Consider the following 25010-nt stretch of genomic DNA (forward strand, 5'->3'; position numbering starts at 1 on the left):
TTTATAAGGAGCTCTCCTCCCGACTTTCTTGCTCTCAACCTAATGAATGAAGTGTGAAAAAGAAAAAAAACATGCTGCTAGCTGCCAGATATGAGGGAGGAAATTAGCCTGTCAAGGCTGCCATGTAAATGCTAGAGAGGGGAAAGGGACCCGAGGCGAGGACACCTTACAAAGTCAGGAACCAGTGCTAACACACACAGCTAACACAGGTTATTACCGTACCAACCTTACATTACCAACAGATGTAATATGTACAAACTTCAGTGTTCGAACAGTCTTTTACATGCAGAGTTTAATCAGTTTAACCACATCCACCAGACTCAGAGGCTGCAGGGAAGCTACAGCTCTGCTAAACAGTGTCGTGTATTTTCGGTTACTTTCATGCAGTTTCCCCCAGAAAATGACATGGTAAGTAAATATAATAAGAGATAAGATATTTCTACATTTAGCTTTTGTCTTGTATATGGTTATTAAATTAATGTTGTCTTTTCAACTTCAGTAAACACAAAAATTCGGGAGTTAGCTTTGGCTAAAACTAGCTAGCCTTAACTAGCCACCATACCCCGTGGCTAGCAGTTTAGCTAACATTTTTATCACGTTTTCTTAAAAGTATGTGTAATTTCAAACTAAAACAATAAAACACTCACAAAAAGCTAACCTCATAGCAACAGAATATATAGAAATTTAGCTTAAATATAGTTATTTATATTGTAGGTAGATGCTACAGATTGCAATTGGTGCTGATCTGCCAACAAGGCTAGTTAGCGTTTAGCAAGAGTAGGCAATTTGGTGATTCTATTGTAAATTAAGATTTATCTTTTACTATCCATTTACAGCTTTATATATTAAAATCAGAGACACATCGTTGATTTTTCTAAAACAATAACTTGCTAATAAGACTCAAGCAGCTTTTAATGTATTAGGTGCTACTCTAGGTTTAGCCTAGCATTTAGCCAGGGTAGCCAGTTTATATAGTGTCTTTTTCACAGTACAAATAAATAATAAAACATTAAGTTGTATAGTATTATAATTTCTAGTATGGCAAAACATCAAAAAGACTAATCCTTCAGCACTGCTGGACGAACATTAGCACAACCACTTAGCTCAGCCATTAAATCATGAAACACTGAGACATGTCCTTGTACAAACCATGTGTGTGTTTGCTGTTTGGCCTGATGGAATATGAGAATAAGTAAATCTGCATGGATGAATATTTTAAATATTGTTTAAAAATATGTTTGTACACTAACAAACTAAGACTGTCTTTCATATCTTCAGCTCTCTATGAGCAAATCTTACAGATTATTATTAAAACCAGACCCCCATGTGTCTGTAGACACTACATTGTCCTTGCCCGAACAATCAAGTTGCTACTGATACACTGTTTTGTTTAGAATGATTCTGTTCAATGCAGATACACTGTGAATCTCGTACATCCACATTTTAGCAGTTCCTCTGCTTCTGTTTTTTTAGTGTCACATGGAATTATTTCATTACTTTCTGTATACAAAGACACAAATTACACATTGTTTGGCCAAAATGGGCCAAAAAAAAATCAAATAAAAAGAGAGAGAAACGTGAGTCAAGCAGACAAGCAATCATATCATGTTAAACTGTAAACAGAAAAAAGACTAGTGGGGGCTTTCTCGCCCTGTTCTTTGTTTTTCGTTTAGCCCTCTAGTGCTTCTTCTCTTTCAGCTTGTCTTTGATTTTCTGAGGTTCATCGTATTGTATCAAACGCAGAATGTCCTTGTTGTCCATCACCCCCTGAATGAATTCTCCCTCAGAAATTTTCTCTGTGAAAAACAACAACAAGTAAAACAACATCAATCCTAGGAAAGGAGGAAACAATAAAGTCATTCTTATGCTGTTATTTAAATGAAGAGTACTTACCGTTCTCTTTCTTTCCAAAAAACTCCCAGATCTTTTCCGTCCTTTTCTCCGGTGTGTTTTCATCCTCGGGAAGGTTCTTCTGGTCGTCGACAGGAATCATGTTGAATATCGACTGCAGAAGAGTAAGTACTTTATAAGACACCTTAACAACATTCTTTCACTTTGCAGGAGTTCTAGGAATACATAGTTAAACAAACATTAAACAAAGATTATATAACATACGAAAAATTTATAGATACCCTAACAATCTCTAGGATTTCATTTTGGCTGATGGTTCCATTTCCATCGACATCATACAGGGCGAAGGCCCATTCCAGCTTCTGCAGAGTCTTTCCCCCGGAGGTCAGATGTAGTGCCACAATATACTCCTTAAAGTCCAAAGTGCCGTCCGCATTGGTGTCGAAACTCCTAAACACATGGCGTGCGTATGCTGTTGGGTCTGCGTCGGGGAAGAAGCTGGCGTAGATGCCTTCGAACTGCTCCTTACTGATCTTCCCACCGGGACACTCTTTCAGAAAGGACTGATACCATGTGCAGAGCTCGGCCTCAGAGTATTTGGTGTTAGATTTGAGTTCTTCCAGGAGCTCTTTTGACAAAGCGCTGCTCTTAGTATTTCCCATCCTGCTCAGAAAAAGTGTTTTTTGTCCTTCCTTTCCTTTCGCGTTTGGGGGGTTAAACTTCTCCGAAGCTCCTCCGTGTTACTCTGCTATGAGTTCACCCGGGCAAGCCCCTCAAAGTGCCAAATGGGATTATGGTCATCACTACCTAAATCCAGACAGCTGCCTTGAAGATTAAGGGGATAACAGAGTTACACTTCTATGACACCTTTGTTGAAGACGCAGTTAAATACGCGAAGTATAAACACAGGATTTAAAGCAACAGGTGGTGAACACTTTAAAGCTCAACATCTGGGGGAAATAAATATGAGGGATGCTGCAGGGTCAGCTACAGATTTAATGTTAAATATACTTTAAATGACATATGCAGCAAATAACATACAGGGTAAAAGCAGCAAAGCCCGTGCTGGTGGACCAATTATAGACCAGAAAAGCGACACATGCAGCACTCTAAAGGAGTTTCTGTAATTTCCGCATCTGACAAAAGAGGTCAAAACAGGGCCAGAATATTAATCTATTAGAAGTGTGTTTACTAGGCCGCCTGGATGCTGGGGGTCGTCTTGTGGCCCTGCAGAGTCTCAGTTGCCTGTACACAGTGGGATTAGATTATATGCGTCCACACTATAATAGTCTCAGGCCAGATTACAACACCATCTGCTGCAGTGGTGCCAAAAAATGCAGTGAATGAGGGCAATTGATGAAAGTTAAGTATATGTATTGTAAAAAAAAAAATCAATGCATTTTGGAAATAAGGTTTCAGTAAATAACACTTTAACACAGGGAAAGATGTTACAGAAGAAAAGCTCCACTTATCCCTGTGAATGATTACATGTTGTATGTGATTCAGTGCTCACCCACTAAAGGAAATAACATAACAAACAGCAGCATGATGCACGGTTAACCCTTTCATACTGCTGCAATGTAGTTAGTTAATTATATGTTTTGTTGTGATCAGCATCCATATTAATCTCCAGTAATCTATCTCATGCGTCAAGGACCAAGAAGCCATTGCTTACTGTAATCCTGACACAACAGTTAAACAAGTGACGCATAGCTGTTTATAATCCAGCAGCATCTTTGTTAACTAAATGCTATGTCACATAAATACAATAATTTAAAAGAAAAACATAATCTGAGATCAAATAACTGCACCTACAGTTTAAGGAATGGCAGACCTTTCTTTGTCCTTTTTAATATCATCATGTTATTACATAATCACTTAACATTTCCCCTATCTCTGGGGAAAAGGCATTCAAAGCTCACATCTGTCCCCCTATACCCATGCAAGTATTATTATGTAAAAAGCAATGAGTCTTAGGAAACATTCACTGTACAACCAGCTTATTGCTTCATCAACTGTAACGCTGGGCCTACTCATCTTGTGTTTGTGTTTTTTATTACATGGAAGCTAATGTTAAGAATAATCTCTTTATATTCGAGAGAATTCAACTCATGCAAAGGTCAGGAGATTTAAATGGAAATGATGCGGATGGCTTACACCTAGATTATTGTCGGTTATTATTATTTTCATCCTTAATTATTATTCTTCATTGAGGCACTGTTGAAACGTCTTGTATACTGTTAGTTTTGTCTCGGCACAGGACTGAAGTGGACCTCGCTGTGGGACAGCTGGGGTTGTCCTGCATAATTCAAATTGTCATACTAGTGTACATGAGTTTAACTTGCTCATTGATTTAAAATAATCCTAAATTCTCTGTAAGCTTTGTGTCCTCTCAGTGTAGTTTGGATTTGTCTCAGACAACATGGCAGGGTTGCTACGATTGAGAGAATATTCAAGGTTACAGTAGAGTAGCAGATCTGTGAGGCTTTCCTCAGCCATCGCTGCTGTGTTTAAATCCAAAAAGCTTTTAGCATGTTAGCATCTGAGGCAATCAGTAGCATTGTTTCAGTTCATCTTGAGGCCTTATTTATATGTTTAAGCTTTTAACAATAAGCCTTGTGCTCAAACCAAAGACAGCACATTTGCTGTGCAGAAAATGATGGGAAGTTATTGCTAGAAAAACGACAAATACATGAGAGTTAAGGCAGCAGATGTTCCTCCTAACATCTGCCATCTCCTTTACATACTTCCGTGAGTAATCTGTCTTCATTTGTTTATGCCGCATTGGCAGCTATTAGACGTGAGGAGATTTGCCCCGCATGTAAGCACACATTATGGATGGATTTTCCTATGAGCCATTACACATTATGTCATAGGTCAGTGACTGTAGAGCAGGCATTTGATCTTATGTTTGCGATTGCTTCGGAAATGCAGAAAATTCAGGAAAATGTAGGAAGATTCTTGTTCTGGATTATAACCTAAGCTTATGGTAATCTTTTTTTTGCTGATATGCTCAAAGAAAGTCTGGACTATAATTTGCCATTTGTAATGGATAATATTGCAAAGATTTATAGGAGGGGAGGAGCGATCAGGCTGGACAAGCAGCACAGAGAGTGAAAGAGTTCAAATACAGCAGAAAGAAACAAAGACTGCCATGGGTCTTCATTGTTTCTCTGGAGGTGTGGAGGATGAATCCTGCAATCAAGGTGGCAGTGCATCAGTAGAGCTGGCGGAGGGATGTGCACCATTCTCACCCAAGGAGCCCCAAACGCAACAAGATTATGAAGATTTGATATATCTGCTGGGAGGCGAAACACGGTGGCTACATATCGAAAGCCTGGATTAGTTGCCTTTTCATTTCATCTCCTCTGGGTCGGCCTCGACCATGAGGCTAGAGCGCGGGCGGCGGGCTTCTCTGGCGCTCACCCTAAACTTTGTGGCATTTGCTTTTGCCTTATCAGCGGTGACCACCAGCTACTGGTGCGAGGGGACCAGGAAGGTGGTCAAGCCCTTCTGCACAGGACCACCGACGAAGGTCAAGCAGGGGTTTTGCATTCGCTTCAACAGCTCCAATATCAACGACAGCCGCTTGGTACAGTACATCTTTGAGACAGGAGAGGAGAAGTTCCTCATGAGGAAGTTCCACACAGGAATATTTTTCTCCTGTGAGCAGGCTGTCGATATGAACGGTAAGGTCACCACGAGCCCTTCAGCTTCAGGCTGGGATGTAGGTACAGCTAAACAGGAAGTATGTGTGGAGGAAGCACAAAAGTCAGGAAACAGCCCCTTATTGGCAAAAAGTTACTATGGTAGATCATTTGAACATCATTTGGAGATAAAATGTGGAACAGAAAATTGGCTTTATATGTAAATACTGTGCATTGTAGCTTTCGTCTACTTTTGATAGTCTAGCAGCAGTCATAAGTAAAGATTTGAACAATTTAATGTTAAAGCACACACTGTAGTTATTCTCAGAATATCAGTTGCATGACTGTTCCCAGATTAAAACATTTCTCTTTGCCTTGCATGCAAACTGTCCCCTTTGGTTTCATAAGCTTTGGTAATAAGACTAGGAAAAATTAGTTTGTATAAGGATTTGCATGCAACTAGGAGTCAAACTGTCTACCAACTACCACTAATATGGAAAGTGTGCTTTCTACAGAATAGTTTTTTCCCCAAAAAGTACTCTGAAATACATTTTAAACTGTATTTATCAATGAAGCAGGACTTTTGTCAGGTGATTGGAACAGTGAATGGTAATTAGTACCAAAGTGCATGGTGGAGACTAGATTTTCTGTATTTTCTTCACAGGGTTTGATTGCCGGGACTTCTCGGAGATTGCACCTGAACATGAAAGAGGTCAGTAAAACTATTGTCACTACATGTGTTTGTTTTGATTATAGCTCCAACAACCACTTTTTGGCACACATCTTACTGCAGGCTGTTTTCAGGCATCAGATAGTTAGGGGCAGTTCATGGTCATTACCTCAAACCATCATTTTCACATCACACATGTGCAATGAGTTTGTTTGCATATTTGCAATGATAGGGTTAAGAAAAACACTTCCTGTACCCAGGTACAATCAGGAACACCTAACTCTAGCTGTTGTTGTCCTGATTTTATAATTCCAGGCTGCCCAGACGATCTGGTGAAAGGAGCAAACCTGTTGTACCCACATGCATGTCTGCTTTTATACAGTGGGATTACTCATCAGGGACAGGGTATTATTAGGACAACACAATTGATTTCTGTCTCTCCCTCTGTTTTCTGTGTACCCAGGGGTGCTGTGGTTATGTATCGTGGCTGAGAGCCTGTACCTCAGCCTGCTCTTCACAGGCGGGGCTCTGATGACTCTGGAGCAGTGCCCCTGCTTCAGTGTCATGAACAAGCTGAAGCTCAGTGCCTTTGCTGCTGTGTTAACAGCCCTGTCAGGTAAATGATGCTCTGCACCTCGCTCATGATAAACCATCTCACCTCACATTCTGCTCCTAAACCAAAGTTTTTGTTGACATAGTTTTGCTGTTTCTGTCTCATGCTATTATACACCTGTATGTTGATCAGTTAGTGTATAAATGTGTTAAGGTTTCACATTATATTTTATATAAATAAGAGAGATCATAACTACCCGGAGCATGCAGATAACATAGCAGAAAATGAAGAAAAGGAGCAGGGCAGCAGGTCATGGTGGCTGAACGAGGAGAGACTGACAGTCAGCAAGCATTCGGAGCAGCTAACTGCACTCTGTCCACTCACTGCCTTTGGGGATTTACTGGTTTGTGGACTAATCGGATTGGAGCCGGGGCCGTGGTTTTGGGCCGTGCCAAGACCGGCCCAGAGGAGCTCCCTCCCGCCCCCTTCTACTCCCCCATCCCCCCTGTTGTTATGAGTTAATCCCAAGAAAAGCAGCTGTGGAGAGACAGACCGCTGGATGAGGGAGGGCCAGGATCGGACAGGCCAGCTCACCTCACCCACCGTCTGCCTGAATATTTCACTGTAGATAGTCGTATTGTTTTAGACCATAGACAGTACAGTCCTTAATGATGTTAACGTAGTGCTTTAAAACCAACCAACCACTAACTTAATGCTAGAGGTGTTTCTCACTTATAAATGGCTCCTATAAACATCATAATGCTATGTAAAAATAAATATTAACTAAAAACTGTTAAAAAACATGACCTACATTAGCGAAGCAAGGTGGATGTATGAATGCTCTTTTATGCGTGTTCTCATGCAGCCACCTGGATTAACCTGAAAATGGATTATCTAATATTGGCCTAAATGTTAGTTTAAAATGTCACTACCTAGCAAATGAAAAATGTAACTGTTACTTTGGGTGATTGGAGTAAAATTTGACAGTATTGCACAATCCTCACAGACCTGTTCTTGTTCTCAGGCCTTTGTGGGATGGTGGCCCACATGATGTTTACTACCATATTCCAGTTGGCTGTTGCTATGGGACCAGAGGATTGGAGACCCAAGACCTGGGACTACAGCTGGTCTTATGTGTAAGTGTTTTTCTGTATATCTACTAGAAATCTGTTAGAATGTGTGCAGTGACTCCATTTTCATTTTCCCTCTCCTCAGCTTAGCATGGGGCTCTTTTGGAACCTGTATGGGCTCCGCTGTCACAGCACTGAACAGATACACAAAGACAATCATAGAGTTCAAATACAAGCGGCGGAACATTGAGAAGAGCTTGATGATCAAGCAAAAGATGATGGAGATGGCCCTTCCCGAGCAGATGTGGGACATGTACCTGACTGCTGTGCCAGCTGACACTGAGGCACCACTAGAACTGCCGGTCAACGGCCACAAACCTTCCACAGGGACAATGTATGTAGTCGAAACTGACACTGTCCCAGAACAACAAGGGGAGGCATACTGTTAAACAGCGGACTGCTGTATCTGACTGAAGCTGCTTCCAGGGCCGATTTGCTGGAGCTAGATTGACTCTTGTTCCTGGATTTAGATCTATCTTAATACAGGAGAATATTTGTTTGTTTTGTTCCTTGCCGCACATCAGATGTGTCCCGGGAAGCCGGCGGCTTTAACAACATGCATTTAATCAAATCTCTCCATGCACCATTATTTGAGAAGGGGACATGTCTTCACACAGCGCTGTGGCAAGCTGCAGGATGTTCACGCTACTGCTTCACATCTGCTTCAACTGTGGCTGAACCCGCCTGTTTCTGTTCACATTGATTGAACTGTCAGACCTACTCAGTGACAGAAACTAGCAACGCATTACTGAGCAGACATAGTGATTGTCCACGAAGTTATCCCAAATGACCATAGCGTCTTAGAAATGACTGCAGAGACACAAAACATACAAAAAAAATCACCATAAAGTGATGCACAGCAACCGCACAGAGGCATACAAAGGACACAAAAAACACAGATTGCTGCAGTGCAATTCAAGACAAACATACAAGTCACCTCAAATGAAAGGCTTAACCTCAGAAATACAAACCACAAAGTAACAACAACCAAACACACACATGCAGCTGTTTTGTGTCTCTTTCAGTCTTGCTGTCTTCCTGCTTTTTAGGGGTCGGGGGCCTTTAACGTGTCTGGGTCTGGGGGGCATTTGTCTCGTGTTGTGTGTGTGTGTATATGATGTGAACATCAGACTGTTTGTCTACTATGTGCAAACTGACTTCCGACTGTTTAACAGGAAGAGATGGGATGAGCTGATTCTCCCTGTGCTGGTTGGTCATGCAGCTCTGTGACTGCCTGCCAGGCACTTCCTGTATATGTGTGTAATATGCAAGAAAGTTTACAAAAACACTTCAAAGATGCCCACACATTGAATGATGTGTTGTTGTTTTTTTGTCACAAAAACAACTTTCAAGTCAGGAATTTTCTTTTAATGGCACTCAGACCCCTCAAACAGCTGCTGTCTTTTGTTTAGCTGATTCTTTCGAATGCACATGTTCAAATTTGAATATATAAATGAAACATTAACAGCAACAGACCATAACAGTGGTGCAGTGATGGAGTAAGGCTGACATCTGTTGGGACAGATATGACACATGTAGTCAAGCAGACCTTACAGGAGGGTGTGATGTAAAGAGAAAATAAAAATGACTGACTGTGCTTTTCACTTAAGGATTTTCTCTTTAAACAGCTGTGGAAAAAATAACGAATCAATTTAAAAACCCTGACTGGTTTTGACAGTGGCTGATCTCTTACAGCGCGCTTCTTCTCTCCCCTGCTGATAAACGAGCACTGCTGCTGTGGTGACAGAAGTAATCTGGTTTAGTGGCCAGAATCCAAGATATACTGTGGTTACCAAACACGCCGATTTCTGATGCAAGACCTGTGGTGAAATGGGTGATTTTTTTTATCTCCTCTTTCCTTCTAATGACATCAGGACGTACTGAGACATGTCCTTGTGGTCACTTTTTCTTACTTTAAACTGTATTTCTGTGTCCATTTGCTAAGTAGGGAGGACTGTCTTAACCTCAGCCTTGAAGTATGATTGGTGGTCCATTACAGACAGATCATGACCTGCCAATTTAACATATACACCCAAATAAAATGAATACATGTATCTGTGTATATATTCATTTTATGGATATTTGCCAAAAAAAGAACCTTTCCCACTACAACTTTGTAGACGTATGTTCTAAAAACAAGCAGAAGAAATACGCATAATTTGACATTTATGTCATACTTTGGGTCATTATGAGCAAACAGACATACTTCATACATGGACAATATATACATATCAACATACTTAGTGAAAAAGTAAAATTGTATTTAATTATTTTAGAAAAAAATACACCTTAATAAATACAAAACATTAAACAAAAGTACAATTTGATGATCTACTATATATAAATCATTTCAGTTTCTTTAATTCTTCATTTTACTGTAATGTGGTTAATGTTAAATGCATGGTTCTTTTTTCTTGTGGATTCCGACCTGTATGAAAGTAATTTGAGGTAGCACACACAGAAGAAAAAGAAGCCGCAGTCAAGTGATGATGAGTTTTTTATAAAGCTGCTCTGGATGCTCATCAATGTATTTCTTTATGTACCAACAAGAGACCCGAGCCTTTAGGTTTTCTTCTACCAGAAAGTCCATGGCAGCCTGTGAAAGCAGCATTTAAATATATGAAAACCAACATGTCATATATGAAAGGTAGACTAATGATGCCTCAGACTCTTCTTACCTGTGACAGCAGCGCTGCAACACCTTGGCTCCTGAACGTCTCGGGTACAAAGGTGGACATCAGGTCCACCTCCTTCTCTCCGATAAATCTGTAATGCAGCACTGCACGTTCATGGTCTCCTGAGGACAGAGGACACTAATGTGACCAGCATCCCAAAGTAAAAGTATCACTTATTGCTGTAAATGAACTTATATTGTGTTTTTATATCAGTAAGACAAATAAAATAGGAAAACTGAATGAGACCTCAAGTACCAAACTCCCATTAAGAATACCTGGCTTTAGGGCACCATTATGTTGCTGCTGTTACTGTGCTATTGTATTAAAAGTGCACTAAATGTCCTTGTTCTGCTGATAATGTAAACGCCGAATTGTTAGAGCCATGGGGTCATAGATGACTTTAGCCACATACGAAAGTTGAAGATATTTAAATACAGCTCACTCCTGTTGTTCTATCATTAGGCCTCGAGTGAACCCCGGGCTTTCCTTTAAGGTCTTAGCCGACACTGGAGCCTCTCCACCCCCAGCGGTGTGCTTACCGGCGCCGCCGCTGCCTGGTGTGACGGTAAAGCGTCGGTTGTGTCGGTCGTGTTCCACCGTTATTCCTCCGCTACAGCTGCAGTTTAACGCGCTGAAGAAACTCTGATAGGACGTGAGTCTGTGAGGTGATGCCGAAAGTCTGGAAATGAATTTAAAGGCCATTTATTATGAAACTCACGCCACACGCTGGTGTGCGGACGAACAGCTGTACACCAACATGTCCACCAGAGGGCGCCGGCAGACAGTACACTGTGACCAATGACCTTATTTTGACCTTTTAAATAAAACCAGCAGATGCCTGTTATTTTATCTACCATGTGGAGGTATGTTTTTTCAAACGTAATAGTATTTTAACAGAACAAAAAAAACATAATAATAACAAATAATACATTAATACGTACGTGGGATGTTGTAATAAACTGTTAGGAAATTTCAATTCATATAGAAAAACAGCATTTATTTTCATTTTATTAACAATACAAATGTATGTTTTGTACTTTTCATGCATACGTTACATCATTTTACAGGTGTTAATATGAAGAAAACATCCTGTCTAACAACAGATGATTGTCTTCCTTTAAGGCAACCTTAATGAATAGTCATTATTTTTATATATAAATTCAACTCAAAACGATTTAATAACACAAAACACTGATTCACACATTTATGGTGGGTTTGACCTCCTGCTGTAAAACATTTCAGCTTCTTTATTTCCGTCGACCAACTTAAAAAACTGCAAAAATCCATTCCCTTCCACTGATTCATTGAGTGTGCACCAGCAAACCTGTGATATAAACGTCCTGTCATGACCGCAGGCAGCATCTCTACATCTTCTCTGCAGCCACAGTGTTGTTCACTCCTGCAGCCATCACAGCGAAGAACACGTTTGGGAAGAAGGATCTGGCATAAATGGCCGCCTTGGGAAGCGAGGGAGCAATCACCACTTCTTTCCTCTTGTTGTTTAAAGTCTTCACAATCTCAGTGGCTGCCTCGTCCGGAGAGACTCCCAGGGGCTTCCTGGTGTACAGCACTGCAGGTAAAGCAAAGATAAGACAATACTTCAGCATTCAGAGCAACATTATGATCACTAAAAGTCAAGTTTGACTACACTCACAAGACCAGAAGGACTTGGAGGCTGCTGCCTCTGTCATCTCAGAGGCAGAGCTGATGAAGGTGTGGTTGATGGTGCTGACGGAGATGCCGTACTCCTCCACTTCTGCTCTCAGGCAGTCAAAAAAGGCCTGAACAGCATGTTTAGATGCAGCATCTGGAATAAAGAGTTCACATCTGTAAAGCACAGCTGCCTGTACATCACCATTATCACTATATTTCCCACCATCGACTCACAAGTAGTCCGGAAAGGCACAGCCAGTTTTCCTTGGATGCTGTTAACCAGCAGCAGGTGACCGCTTCTCCTCGAGATCATGGATGGCAACACACCTGAAACACAAATTCAACCCACTCTGTCACACCTGAATCACATTAAAATCCTGCCTCATGTGTTCCCATCATCCACCTTTTGCCAGTGTGACAGGCCCAAAGTAGTTGTTGTCCATCAGCAGCCTGTCCACCTCCAGAGACAGACTCTGTGCGGGGGCTTTGACCTTCATGCTGCTGTTGAAGATGAGGATATCCAGACAGCCGTAACAGTCCATGATCTCTGTGATGGCTTCTGGCATGCTGTCCATATCTCCAAAGTCCAGAATCACCAGTTTAGGAGGAAACGTCTGAGGAGGGGGAGCAGACAGGAAGAGGAGGTCTGCAGGTAAACTCGTATGTATTAGCTTTGTGCTAATTCGGTTATATACAGTGTAGCTGGATTATAATCTGTGTGCAGGATTTTTTGAATTAAGGACTTGTAATTAGATCTGTATGTCGTTCAGTTTGAGTAGTTCTATCACTACAGTTTCTCACCTTGTTTCACTGTTTGTATACTTCCTTGACTGTTGTTGTTGTTGTTGTTGTTGTTGTTGTTGTTGTTGTACTTACTACTGTAGGATCCGAGGTGCTCGTCAAGTCATCTGCAAGTTCCTCCAGTTTCTCCCAGCCTTTCCCGCAGAGGATCAGCCTGGCTCCTCCTTTGTGAAACACAGCTGCACATTCTTCAAACACACAACAGCTGAAGTCAACAATAAAGTCAGCGTGTTGTGTTTTTATCTTTAAAATAGTGTCTGCGTTACCTTTTCCCAGCCCGGACAATGCGTCCGTTATGACCACCACTTTATTGCGTACCGATGTTTTGGAAAGCAGGCCGACAATCAAACCATAGAGGTAGAAGAATCCAGCTGTCAGCACGACAACACAGGGCACCACGAGGACAGTGGTGGTCCACGCTGGGTCCATGTCCTGGAGGATGTCCTGAAAAGGAGTTCAGTTTGTTACTACTATGGAGGAACACATGTATCTCTGTGAATACACACACTGTTTAGAATATCATGCTTATCAATAAACATCTAGTCTCTAGTTAGCTTAGCATAGCTTCTTGTGTTAAAACATGTTTCAATCCAACATGTTTTTTTTTTTTAGATGGAAAATGGTTTTTGTTTTTGTCGAGGCAGATGAGGTGAGATGAGATGTCTAACACCATGAAGGAGTGTTTCATACCCAGAAGCTCTCCGGCTCTGTTACATTGGACTCCATCTCACCCTCTACAACCATTCTATTATCTAACTATGTGTTCTTATGACTCTGAAACAAAGACAGAGAGGACGGTTTTTAACCAGGCTCTTATAGCAGTAATATAAATACCACTGCAGTGATCACACCAGAGGTGGGACCAAGTCACTGTTTTGCCAGTCACATGTGAATCCCAAGTCTTTGTCCTCAAGTCCCAAGTCAAGTCCCGAGTCAGTATTGGCAAGTCCGAGTCAAGTCCAAAGTCCTTTGAAACTTTGAATTTCGAGTCATTTCAAGTCCTTTTAACAACAGAGAAATACAATATTGAATTGCCACTTCCTGCATACTTTTTAAATCAGCAGTTTATTTGTCACACATTTGATTAAAACAAGGACAAATTAAGTCACAACATGTACAAAACTGTAAAAGCTGAAATTTGAAATATATGTGCTGACATTTAATTTAGAAATAAAATGATTAGTCTACACTTTTTAAACATACTTGTCTTTTCAAGTCATAAGGCTAAAGTCCGAGTGAAGTGTCAAGTCATTGACGTTCAAGTCAAAGTCAAGTTGCAAGTCTTTTTACATTTTATCAAGTCAAGTCACAAATCATCAAATAAGCGACTCAAGTCCAAGTCATGTGACTTGAGTCCACACCTCTGGATGACACACACATATACACTGGGACATTTGCTGTTTCATAAAATACAGTAGCATCATATTCTCTTTTACATTTCAACAAAATACACAAACATAATACAAAACACATGAGCAGACAAAACACTTATAAAATACAGACAAACAGCAAACATGAAGTGACTACAGATCACCACCAAATAATTCAAACTGACCAGAAAAAGACGCGCAATATATGCAAAGGTGCAAAAGGCCTATACCTGCAAATGAAACTACAATGAGATACAAGACTACAAACGACAACAAAAACAAAATCGACTACAGATACATGACGTGATTTCAAAGGCTCTTTCAGTGTGTGATGGTGCTTTTGGAATTTGGTTAGTTTCCATGTTTGCGTCCAGAGGCCTCCACCTGCAGCACCTCACACTGTTACCATCCTAACAGCCATCGGATTATGAAGGCCGACGCTCACTTGGAATGTGCAGGTAACCTTTCAGTTTGCATTTACCATGCCAAGCGCCGGCTATTGGCCTGTGAAGAGGTTTCTAAATATAAACTATCCTAAAAATAGATGCTGTGACTCTCACAAAGACTCAGTGTCACAGAGCACTCGCCACATTATTCCATAACCAATAACAGAGCGCCTTTTGGTCCATTCTGCCGTCTGTGTCTGGAATAAACTCAGCATTAAAGCAAAGTTCTCCCATTGGCTGCACTGGCTGTGCACTTTGCATAAATCAGAGGCAGATCGAATAAGACTGTTCGTTTCTCTCTGACTGAGCCACATAACTTCCACACCACAAGAAATGAATAATCAGCCAGCACTTACTGCTTCTGGGCCTCTGCAGGTAGTAATTCCTCTCCTGAGGAGCTGTAGCTGCACACCTCAGCAGAGCTCCTCCAACATGTCAGCCGGCCAGCCTGTCACAGCAATACTTTGGGATTTGAGCTCTTTTAATAGCAGCACAGCTGAGAGGGGGATTCTCCATGTATGTTGTCAGTATGGTATGTTTAGAATGGCTGGCAGAAGGCAGAGGGTTTCCATTGGCTGCAAGAGCGCCTTCCTTAAGATGTGACATTTTTTTAGTTGGATGCATAGAATAAGTATGATTGTTACATGACTGCATATATGAATGTGTGTTTGTCTCCTTGCATATATATTGAATATATTTATAAATGCCAAATGACACTATAGAGCCAGCTCTCATGCTTGCATTTCATCAGTATCAATTCTTGCAAATAAGATTAATGTCCAGATATGTGGCAAGTCTTCACATTGTGTGTGTGTGTGTGTGTAGAAATTCAATGGTTTAATTTTCAGTCTACCAAGCATCAGTGTGAAACCAGCCTGTATATCAAAATAAAAGCAGTCACTTACTACAAGTTTGGCTTTTATTTTATATATACTGTAGATATTTCGTTTTTTTGCTACCTAAATAAAAAGCTTCATTATTTGTTTTTGTTCCTTATTGTAAAATATTTGTCATTGTTGCATTTTTGTTATCAAAGTGCTTTTGCTTTGATATCTACTTTTGATCTACCAATCGATTTCTGTGTTTATATCATTAAATGGCCTTTTTACTAATTAAACGAGTTTTCAGACTGCTTTTATTTTGAAGGGTTTGCCGGATGTAGCGTGTTGTATGTGGGCTCCTCTGAGGTTTCGGGGTTTTTGCAGCACTGACACACCGGACAGGTCGGTTCATCTTTCAGCCTCAGCCTAAATCAGAGCCGCTGTATCTTGTGCATTGCCACCTCCTCTGTATAATGTCTGATTTCGAGGAGTTTGAGAAGCAGCTGAGCGAGAATCGACAAGGTGAGTGCTGTCAGTCTGTCTGTGTCCCAGTTCGGGCTGCAAGCTAGCAGTGCAGCGCGGGTACGCACCGTTAGCTCAGTCAGTGGATTTTTATGAATGGATAAACTGACCTGACAGAAACTTCAGCCTCCTTGCTGTGACTGAGCTTCTTTATCTGGGTTGTGTCATTATAATTAGCATTTAGCTTCATTTTTTTTAATCATTTAGCTGCTACACAGCTGTGGTTAAACATGCACGCAGCCCTGAACGCAGTCTGGGCAGCCGGTGCCAGCACACAGCGCGTTTACCTGCGCGAGGAAACGAGAGGCGGAACCCCGCTCAGCTGTCGCACCTTTTAATAATGTTCACTTCTTTAATGTCAGTTTATGCCATGGGAGTTACTGAATGACATTTTTCTGAATAAATAAGAGGTTTGTTTCAATTCGGCGTCCGTTATTAAGAGCTGCAACGCAATATCAATACAATTTATGTAATTAAAAATCACCAATATTTATTGACTAATGACAACATTCCTGTCATTCCTATAATGAATCGTTTTTTCTTATTTCTTATCACATTTAGGAAAAGATTTTTTTTTTCAAAATTGTATAATAATGAGTAATAATATTTATTAGGCCACTTCGTCAACAGCTAAATAATAATTTCTAAATTATTTAGAAATAAGAAAAAATATATTTAAATATTTATCTCTGTGATTTTTTTATATTCTAAGTGAATATTTGCTGTTTTATTTGTCATATTTGAGCTATCGCAGCACTTGATGGAATGATGGAAATTAAATGAAAAGAAAAATTAAATAAAAGAAAAAACCTAAATGTTCCATATTGAAAACCTGACATTTAATCAAAGCTGAGTTCCAATAGGAACACATCTACCCTGAAATGAGGAGTAACTTTATCGATAAGGTAACAAGGTCTTAACTCATGTTCTGCCAAGAAGGCCACATTAACCTGTCAGATTTCTCAAAGATGTATGATCGGACTGTTAAAAGGTATCCAAGCTCCTTATTCAAAGAGAAAAGAGACATTTGGACATTTTAGGCAATTTTACCTTGTCTGATCTAATTTGAAGGTATTTTATTAAATAATAATAATTTGTATATGTAGTTTAATGTGATATATGTTTCGTATAATTCTTCTTGTTGCTGTCTCTTCCCTATTGCACAGAACGAGAGAGAGAGAGGCACAAAAAGAGGAGTCGTAGTGGATCTCCAGGCCGAGGAGACAAGCACCGCAGCTGGAGCAAAGACCGAGGGAGCCGCAGCCGAGAGAAGCGGAGCCGCAGCCGAGACAGGAAGAGCCGGGACCGCCGGAGCTCCTCCCGGGACCACAAGAAGCACAGGTCAGTGGGGAAACCAGCACGTATGTGCTTTTCTTCATTAATACACTTCAGAAAACTGTTTTATTCACAGTTTTTGGGTGAGATCTTCAAATGTTTTGTCCAAAACTTAAAATCTTCAAATCACTGTGACATCAGCAGGCCTTAATGTTTCAGAGGCTGTAACTAGGGAGTCTTTCTTTTCTTGAAAAATGACTCATCAAAGTAAATTACAGCTTTTTTCTACATCTTTAGTTCCCTGAAAGCACTTAAGATAAAGTATTCTAAGTGGTAGGTCTTTAATGGTCATTCATTACTGTTCAGCTTATTTGTTCTAAAGTCACAAAGGCAAACTGTATAATGAAAATAATGACTCGGGTTTACGTAGTCATAGCAACATTAAAAGGTCCATTTAGAAAAGCAGCAGACATTTACTGAGCTTTTAGTCTGTCTGTTCTTCACGCAGCCACTCGCCGAGGCGAACGAGGAAGAAAAGGACCTACAAATACTGGGATGTTCCTCCTCCTGGATTCGAGCACATCACCCCAATGCAATACAAAGCTATGCAAGGTACCTGTCATGTTCTCGCTGCCTGTCTAGCCGCTGAAGCAGGCCTGATCAGAATAACATCTAGCTGTGCGTCGCTCAGGAGTTTGCATGCATTTCTGTAACCAGCCCAACTCTGGTCTCTCAAAACTAGTTCACATGGTGAGCTGTCCAACCTTGTTGCAAATCAGAGGTGTTGACAGACTTACCAACAGGACGATCAATGATAGTATGAATGTAAATGTAAGATTGGAACAGGCAAATGCATTCAGAAGTTGGAAAGGAGTTTAGAGAAAGAGGGATCGATATGTAGTATAGTAGTTAGGACCAAGATTAGTTGTAGAGATGTAAAGAAAAGAACACTGTCTTTACGCTCTTCACAGCATTATGCCTCAAAATACCATGATTCGAGCGCCTTTGGGTGATTTTTTGGTGTGCAGCTTGTAGCTTTGCTGTCTCTCCCTCAGCGGCCGGCCAGATACCAACAATAGCTCTGCTGGCAACGTCCACCACCACTGGAGTGGCTGCAGCACCGACACAAGTGCCCATAGTTGGCAGTCAGATGACAAGACAAGCCAGACGCCTGTATGTTGGAAATATCCCCTTTGGAGTCACTGAGGTAAAAGTCTTCTTGGTCACATAAACATTAACGTGTTGGTGTCTCAGCGTTTTCAATCACGTGTTTTATACCTTTCTCCTCAGGAGTCCATGGCTGAGTTCTTCAACGCTCAGATGCGTCTCGCAGGTCTGTCACAAGCCCCGAGCAACCCCGTCCTCGCTGTGCAGATCAATCAGGATAAGAACTTTGCTTTCCTAGAGGTAAGTGTTTATGCTACTACTAATACAGCACTTCATCCATTTGACAAATATCATATTACGGTAAGTATAATGGCATGCAAACTTCAGAGCTCAGTATGTGCACTGGCCTTAATAGGTACAATTTTTGTGATGCTTTCCCTCATTGAGTGCCAAAACATGTAGTGTAAGTTAACAATCCCTGCAGCTCTAACCTTTGTAGGATGCTGTAGCTAATAGAATGCAGCTGGTTAGGACTCCTGTTGTTTGTATTGCAGTCCCATTCATTCATGACATCTCTGCTCACACATCACCTCATTTTAATGACTGTATATGTCTACAGAAAACACAAATGACCCCATCAGCCACCACTACTCCTACTGCTACTGTAGTGCTAAATGCCAAAATGCCAGCATGGTGAGCATTATATCCACTAATTATCAGCACGCTAACATTCAGCTTCGGAGGGTTCCCTCAGTCTCTCAGAGCTGCCAGCACACTTGCAGTCTCTGAGTCATAAATTTCAGCTGAGAGCAGGGAATTGTCACAGTCCATTTCTCTCCTCCAGCCTGACAGAGATTTGGCTTCTGCAGCAGTTCTTCTAAAACACAAATGTTAGCCAGTGCTTTGAGCTTAGCCAAGATGTACGGAGCTATGCAGGGTAATTATCAATCTCAGATAGGAAGGCGTGACAGTTTGTTTCCATCAGTAGCAGCTCACTGTGACATTTGTCATAGACCTGTTGAAGCCCTGCTTTTTTCGTCCAGTCACATGTTGTTATGATAATACCTCTGCATCATGTCTCCTCTCCTAGTTTCGTTCTGTAGACGAGACAACGCAGGCCATGGCCTTTGATGGAATCATTTTCCAGGGTCAGTCGCTGAAGATCAGACGACCTCACGACTATCGGCCTTTACCCGGCATCTCAGAGCAGCCTGCTTTTCACGTTCCAGGTTTGTCTCCGATGCTTTTCAAAATAAAAAACAAGCTGCAGTGTTTGACCACTTTTCTTCTTTGTGTAGGTGTCGTCTCCACTGTCGTCCCCGATTCCCCGCATAAACTGTTTATAGGAGGCCTGCCTAACTACCTTAACGACGATCAGGTATTGAACTAAAAGCTGGTCAAACAGCTGCACTCATGTTTCTTCACTTTTTGTTTCACATGCGACGTTTTTGTCACAGTAAAAGAAACACAGAAAAAAATGAACATGAACATTTCTTTAATAAAAAGTCAAGAATGAACATCAATCAAAACAAAACATGACACCATCGTGCAAAAAATACCACCATAGGAAAAACATCACATTTCATATTTTATATTTCTGGATATGTATCTAATACTTTAACATAAGCTTTTATTTGGTTACATTTCTCATATTAAACAAACAGTATGTCAATGACATCAAAAGTAAAATGCTTATACCTTTCTCACACTAAGCATACTGATTTAAGAAAGGTAAGCAAAGTCCAGTCTGTTTACATATGAAATCTGTTGTCAAAGAAAGAGTCCACCTTCAAAACCATTTGTGACCCACAGTTAGTGAAAACCCACTTCCTGATATGAAGCAGTAGACCCAGCTTTCATGTCTTAGACCAACATTAGCCTGTACAGGTCAGTGATCTGATGGGAGAATATTGCTGTTGCTATTTAGATTTGATGTCATGACATAGTGCTCCAGCAGAGCGCGCTCTGACTCGTTGTTTATAATTACTCTCACTCTGCTGCACACAGTGGTGCAAATTGATTTCTCCATTACATTGCTAAAAACAGAAATGTCAAAGTACATCCCTAATTATTTTCCCTTTATAATCTAACATAACCCCGTCCCTGTCAACTGTCAACAGCTATAGCTTGGCTCTGTGAAAACAAATCAAATAGACAGCTTACAAAGTAATAATTTTCATATTTTACAGATACAGAGGTCAAGCAATTCTAATTGGTTCATTCTTGCAAAGAAACAACCAAAGAAAACAGTAGCGTCTGTTGTCAGATCTAAGTTGGTCATTGCATCAGCATGTGATATGATTCTACATAGTCATCAGAAGTTCAAGTCCACTTCTGTGGTGGTGATCAATTTAAACACCAGTGGACATGAAGGTGGACTGTTGCTTTGATAAAGACTTAAATAGGCCAGCGTACAGTAAGTCGTAGTTTGCTCTCAGGTGGGCAGGTGGTGCACTTTTTTTTAAAGTTTTGCATTGAATTTAATTCTAACTGTCCATTCTGTCTCATTAACGTTTAATTAGTGTGCAGAGCACATATACAGCCTGATGTCTATTACTCACTGACTTCTTTTCTTTAATACTTGCAGTCACTGCCACTGCGTTGATACTCACAGCTCTTTCATTTTTGTTCCCCCACTTTGTCCCCAGCTAGGGGCCTGTAAGATCGTTAAGTCTGCGCTCATAATTTGTTCAGTAGTACTCATCTACTGCTGCCATGCCAACATGTAACACAAGGCAAGTAAGACATTCTGGTCCTCACATGGATACACTGCGAGCCAGCAGGCTCCCTTACTGGCTACTTTCTTTCTCCCATCATGCTTTTGGAGCGCGTTTAGGATCCGGGGATTTGGATTGATCATTAAGATTTGAGGGTGTTATTGGTGGAGGTTTTAAAGGGATATATTAAGTTGTTTTTTTATTATTTATTTTAAACATAAAGGTAAGAACATACTGGTTTTCTGTAAATGCACAACATTCGATTATTGACTATTGATTAATTGTTAAAGCGATAAATCCTGAAAATTATAGAAAATGTTTTTTCACTTTTTAAAGACTACAGAAAAAAATAATTTGCAGAACCACTGACCATAATGTCAGTGGTTTATTAAATAATATCCCATTTCCACAGTACTGTCTCTTCCTTTTCCTTTCAGAACTCATTATAGCAGTGCCAAATCTGTAACATGTAAAATGCACATACCTGTGTTTAATCACATACAATTTGTTTTTGTTTTTTTTCCCATCATGGTGTTAAACGTATTTTTTTAAATATCAAATGGACATTTAGAATTCACTCAGTAGACTTTAATGTTGGCAGTGAATTCTCGGTCTCAGATCACGCTGTCTGACTCCTGTTTGCAGGTGAAGGAGCTCTTGACGTCCTTCGGGCCGCTCAAAGCGTTCAATCTTGTGAAGGACAGTGCCACGTCACTGTCGAAAGGTTACGCCTTTTGCGAATATGTAGACATCAGTGCCACCGATCAGGTAACGCTGGTGTTGAAATAAATCGCTTCGTCGTTTGGTCTGTTGGGATGTTTAGATGTTTGTGTTTGTGTGTATTCAGGCGGTAGCTGGGCTCAATGGGATGCAGCTAGGTGACAAAAAGCTGATCGTCCAGAGGGCGAGCGTGGGAGCTAAAAATGCCAATCCTGTGAGTGCAAGTCCTTTATTTCACCTTTAGCTTTTTTAAAGCACAAAGATGTTTGGTGCACATAGCTGATGTGTGTGTGAGCTGTGAGCTGTCCATCTGCAGACCTCTATCATAGAGACCCCGGTGACGCTACAGGTGCCTGGGCTTCAGAGGCTGCAGAACTCTGGCATGCCCACAGAAGTGCTGTGCCTTCTTAACATGGTGTTGCCAGAGGAGCTGGTGGACGACGAGGACTATGAGGAGATCCTGGAAGACATTCGTGAGGAATGCTGCAAGTACGGCAGCGTCCGCTCCATTGAGATCCCCCGGCCTGTCGATGGGGTTGAAGTTCCTGGCTGTGGGAAGGTGCGTCCATGCAATACAAAATGTACTGTACTGATACTGGGTTTTACATGATGCTCTTTATTTTACTCTAAATCATCAGTCTTATATTGTATTAGGAAGTGTTTTGCACTGCAGGAACTGGCCTTTCTTCTTTGACTTGAAGCATAGTGGACTTCCTGTGTCTACTGCAATGACATCTTCTACAGTTGCATAGCTGTGAAGGATGTTTTTAAAGGGGCAGGAGTCCATCACTGCTTGAAACACCAGAACGAGGCAAAGTGTTTTCTTAAGGCTCTGCTTTGGTTTTACGAGAGAATTCCTTAGGGATATAAGCTTAATGGCTGGTTTGGCAAATAACTGTGTGGTTGACTTCCCTACATACGATAAACAGCAGCCCACAGCTTCTCCCCATGAGACGGTCCCAAAAGAGGCTGTTGAAGCTGCACTGTGTAAACACTTTTAGCAGGCATATTGTGCAAACAGATTTATAGCACATGTATGAAAACTCAAATAATAAAGTCCTGACTGAGCTTTTTTTTTCTCTGTCAGATCTTCGTGGAGTATGTTTCTGCCGCAGACTGTCAGAAAGCCATGCAAGCCCTCACCGGCCGCAAGTTTGCCAACAGGGTAGTGGTCACCAAATACTACGATCCAGACATGTATCACAGACACGAGTTTTGAAAGCACAGACGAGCCCCTCTTCCTTTCTGTCCGTCAGCTGGGCGTCAGTCCGTTTCTTTCCTTCTTTGAATGTTGTGAATGTGTCCTTTAGAGACTAGACTCACAAAGGTTTTACTACATCATCTTCTTAACCATCCGGACTGCAGCGTGTGTTTCTTCAGTACTGAACAACTTCCAGCTTTAACCTTTTACCCAACCGTTGACCTGAAATCATTCTAAGCTTAAAAAAATATGAAATATATACATTACATTTGCAGTAGAATGAATGTGACATGTATCTTACCTAAACCTAAACTAATACTGCCTGACAATGCCAGAGTAGTTGTCTATCAAGTATGCACTATGAGCGAAAAAAACTACAAATGTTAAGATTTACTTTCCTGAGCACAAACATTTTAATTCTGTTTTTAGATTCGGGTTTGAAAAGCCATCAAACTGTTTCCTGCGTGAGGGAAGGAAAAAAAGTTTCTATTTATTTATGTATTTATTTATTTATTTGAAAAAAGTAACAATTCCTGCTACCATATTTCTCACCTCTTAATGTTCCTTAAACATATACAGTGCTGTTACTGTACTGCTTACATTGACCAAATGTTGACTTGTTTTCTTTAAAGATACTTCAGTAAAGCCTCAAAGGAGATTTTGTAAATATTACCTAGTGTCTAAAGAAAAGACATATATCTGATTGGCAAAGGGACTGCTAGATGCTGCCTGGAAACAAGAAAATGAATCAAAATTTTAAAAACAAACAATCAAAAGGTCTGTTGACCGTTTATTAAACCCCTTCCCCTGAAGAAGCCTCTGACCAATCACAGCAACGATAACTAGTACTGTAGTAAGAGCAATACTCTAAATACTTAATACAAACATAAACCCTTCACTGAGCAGCGTCAACAGAGGGACTAAACAACTTATTCTATGAAAGCTGGTGCTGAATCCTGGAGTTTAATTAAAGAACCAGTGTGCAGGATTGAGTGCCATCTAGTGGTGAGATTGCAAACTGCATTTACAGCCAGTTTATTGTAGAAACATGCGTGCAATATAACAATATATTTACTTTAACGGTTTATTTTGATTTCATTTAATAAACTAAATAAAAGTTTAATTAAATAAATAAATAAATAAACAAGATGCCTGCCAGCTTTAGCCTCAGTTTAGTTCTAAACAATGCAGGTCATAAAGTCAGTCATTATTTTAGCCCACAAAGACTGACAGATGAGAAGGTGCTTCCATTGTGTCCTTTGCCACCTGAATTATTGTAAACTAATGTAAGTAGCAACAGTAAATAATACATTGGGGATTAATAAATGGTCAATTGTGTCCATCTAACCCGCAATATTCTACAATTTGTGGTCAAAATCAGAATAACTTAACCAAATCTGTCTTTGTGGTCTCATTTAATAATAGATTAAAACATATATGCACATGTTGAGAAAAGCACTTTTACGTTTTGTAGATAGCATCATTTTTTTTTAAAAGCTTTATCATTTCTGTGCTGTTTTGCATTGTTGGAAAAAAATGTATGGAATTAAATTTATTATAAAAATCTTTATAATCTGCTTAAAAAGTGCAGGCATAAATATAATAACCCAACAAATGCATTAGAACTTGGAGTGATTCAGTTTCAAAGTAAGCAAATTGTATTTTAGTGTAACAAGCAGAACATATCTAAACAATTACAGTATTTTATACATTTTTGGACGGCCAAAAATTTGAAAACATTTGAAAACATTTTTCAGTTTGTACAATTCCTGCCACTGCCATTGCCTTGAATAAATGCTTGCATCCACCATTTTTCTGCTTTCCTGCTGTTTCTGTGACAAAGACTTAAGA

At 40.4% G+C, this 25010-nt stretch overlaps 5 protein-coding genes across 5 annotated transcripts; 2 read left to right on the forward strand and 3 right to left on the reverse strand.

The window, feature by feature from the left end:
* Positions 1 to 1677: 1677 nt before the first annotated feature.
* Positions 1678 to 2513, reverse strand: rcvrna (recoverin a). The gene is made up of 3 exons (XM_028412455.1): positions 2133 to 2513; positions 1894 to 2005; positions 1678 to 1796 (listed from the first exon to the last, which is right to left on the reverse strand). Exons 1-3 carry the CDS (start codon positions 2511 to 2513, stop codon positions 1678 to 1680), a joined length of 612 nt encoding a protein of 203 aa, XP_028268256.1.
* Positions 2514 to 5236: 2723 nt separating this feature from the next.
* On the forward strand, positions 5237 to 8240 carry LOC114440218 (germ cell-specific gene 1-like protein). The gene is made up of 5 exons (XM_028412546.1): positions 5237 to 5540; positions 6163 to 6210; positions 6632 to 6784; positions 7746 to 7857; positions 7937 to 8240. The coding sequence occupies exons 1-5, from the start codon at positions 5237 to 5239 to the stop codon at positions 8238 to 8240; spliced, it is 921 nt and encodes a 306-aa protein (XP_028268347.1).
* A 1964-nt stretch (positions 8241 to 10204) lies between these two features.
* On the reverse strand, positions 10205 to 11290 carry LOC114440226 (protein NATD1-like). Its single transcript, XM_028412553.1, has 3 exons — positions 11066 to 11290; positions 10530 to 10648; positions 10205 to 10447 (listed from the first exon to the last, which is right to left on the reverse strand). The coding sequence occupies exons 1-3, from the start codon at positions 11226 to 11228 to the stop codon at positions 10331 to 10333; spliced, it is 399 nt and encodes a 132-aa protein (XP_028268354.1). The 5' UTR covers positions 11229 to 11290; the 3' UTR covers positions 10205 to 10330.
* Positions 11291 to 11890: 600 nt separating this feature from the next.
* On the reverse strand, positions 11891 to 13724 carry dhrs7ca (dehydrogenase/reductase (SDR family) member 7Ca). Its single transcript, XM_028412544.1, has 7 exons — positions 13671 to 13724; positions 13247 to 13412; positions 13056 to 13168; positions 12583 to 12793; positions 12414 to 12506; positions 12181 to 12333; positions 11891 to 12096 (listed from the first exon to the last, which is right to left on the reverse strand). Exons 1-7 carry the CDS (start codon positions 13722 to 13724, stop codon positions 11891 to 11893), a joined length of 996 nt encoding a protein of 331 aa, XP_028268345.1.
* Positions 13725 to 15994: 2270 nt separating this feature from the next.
* Positions 15995 to 24532, forward strand: LOC114439588 (splicing factor U2AF 65 kDa subunit-like). Its single transcript, XM_028411627.1, has 11 exons — positions 15995 to 16139; positions 17306 to 17480; positions 17923 to 18026; positions 18470 to 18621; positions 18705 to 18821; positions 19612 to 19750; positions 19820 to 19899; positions 21884 to 22006; positions 22086 to 22172; positions 22275 to 22517; positions 23046 to 24532. The coding sequence occupies exons 1-11, from the start codon at positions 16091 to 16093 to the stop codon at positions 23175 to 23177; spliced, it is 1401 nt and encodes a 466-aa protein (XP_028267428.1). The 5' UTR covers positions 15995 to 16090; the 3' UTR covers positions 23178 to 24532.
* Positions 24533 to 25010: the final 478 nt, after the last annotated feature.

This window comes from Parambassis ranga, chromosome 8, assembly GCF_900634625.1.
Source record: "Parambassis ranga chromosome 8, fParRan2.1, whole genome shotgun sequence".
NCBI lineage: Eukaryota > Metazoa > Chordata > Actinopteri > Ambassidae > Parambassis > Parambassis ranga.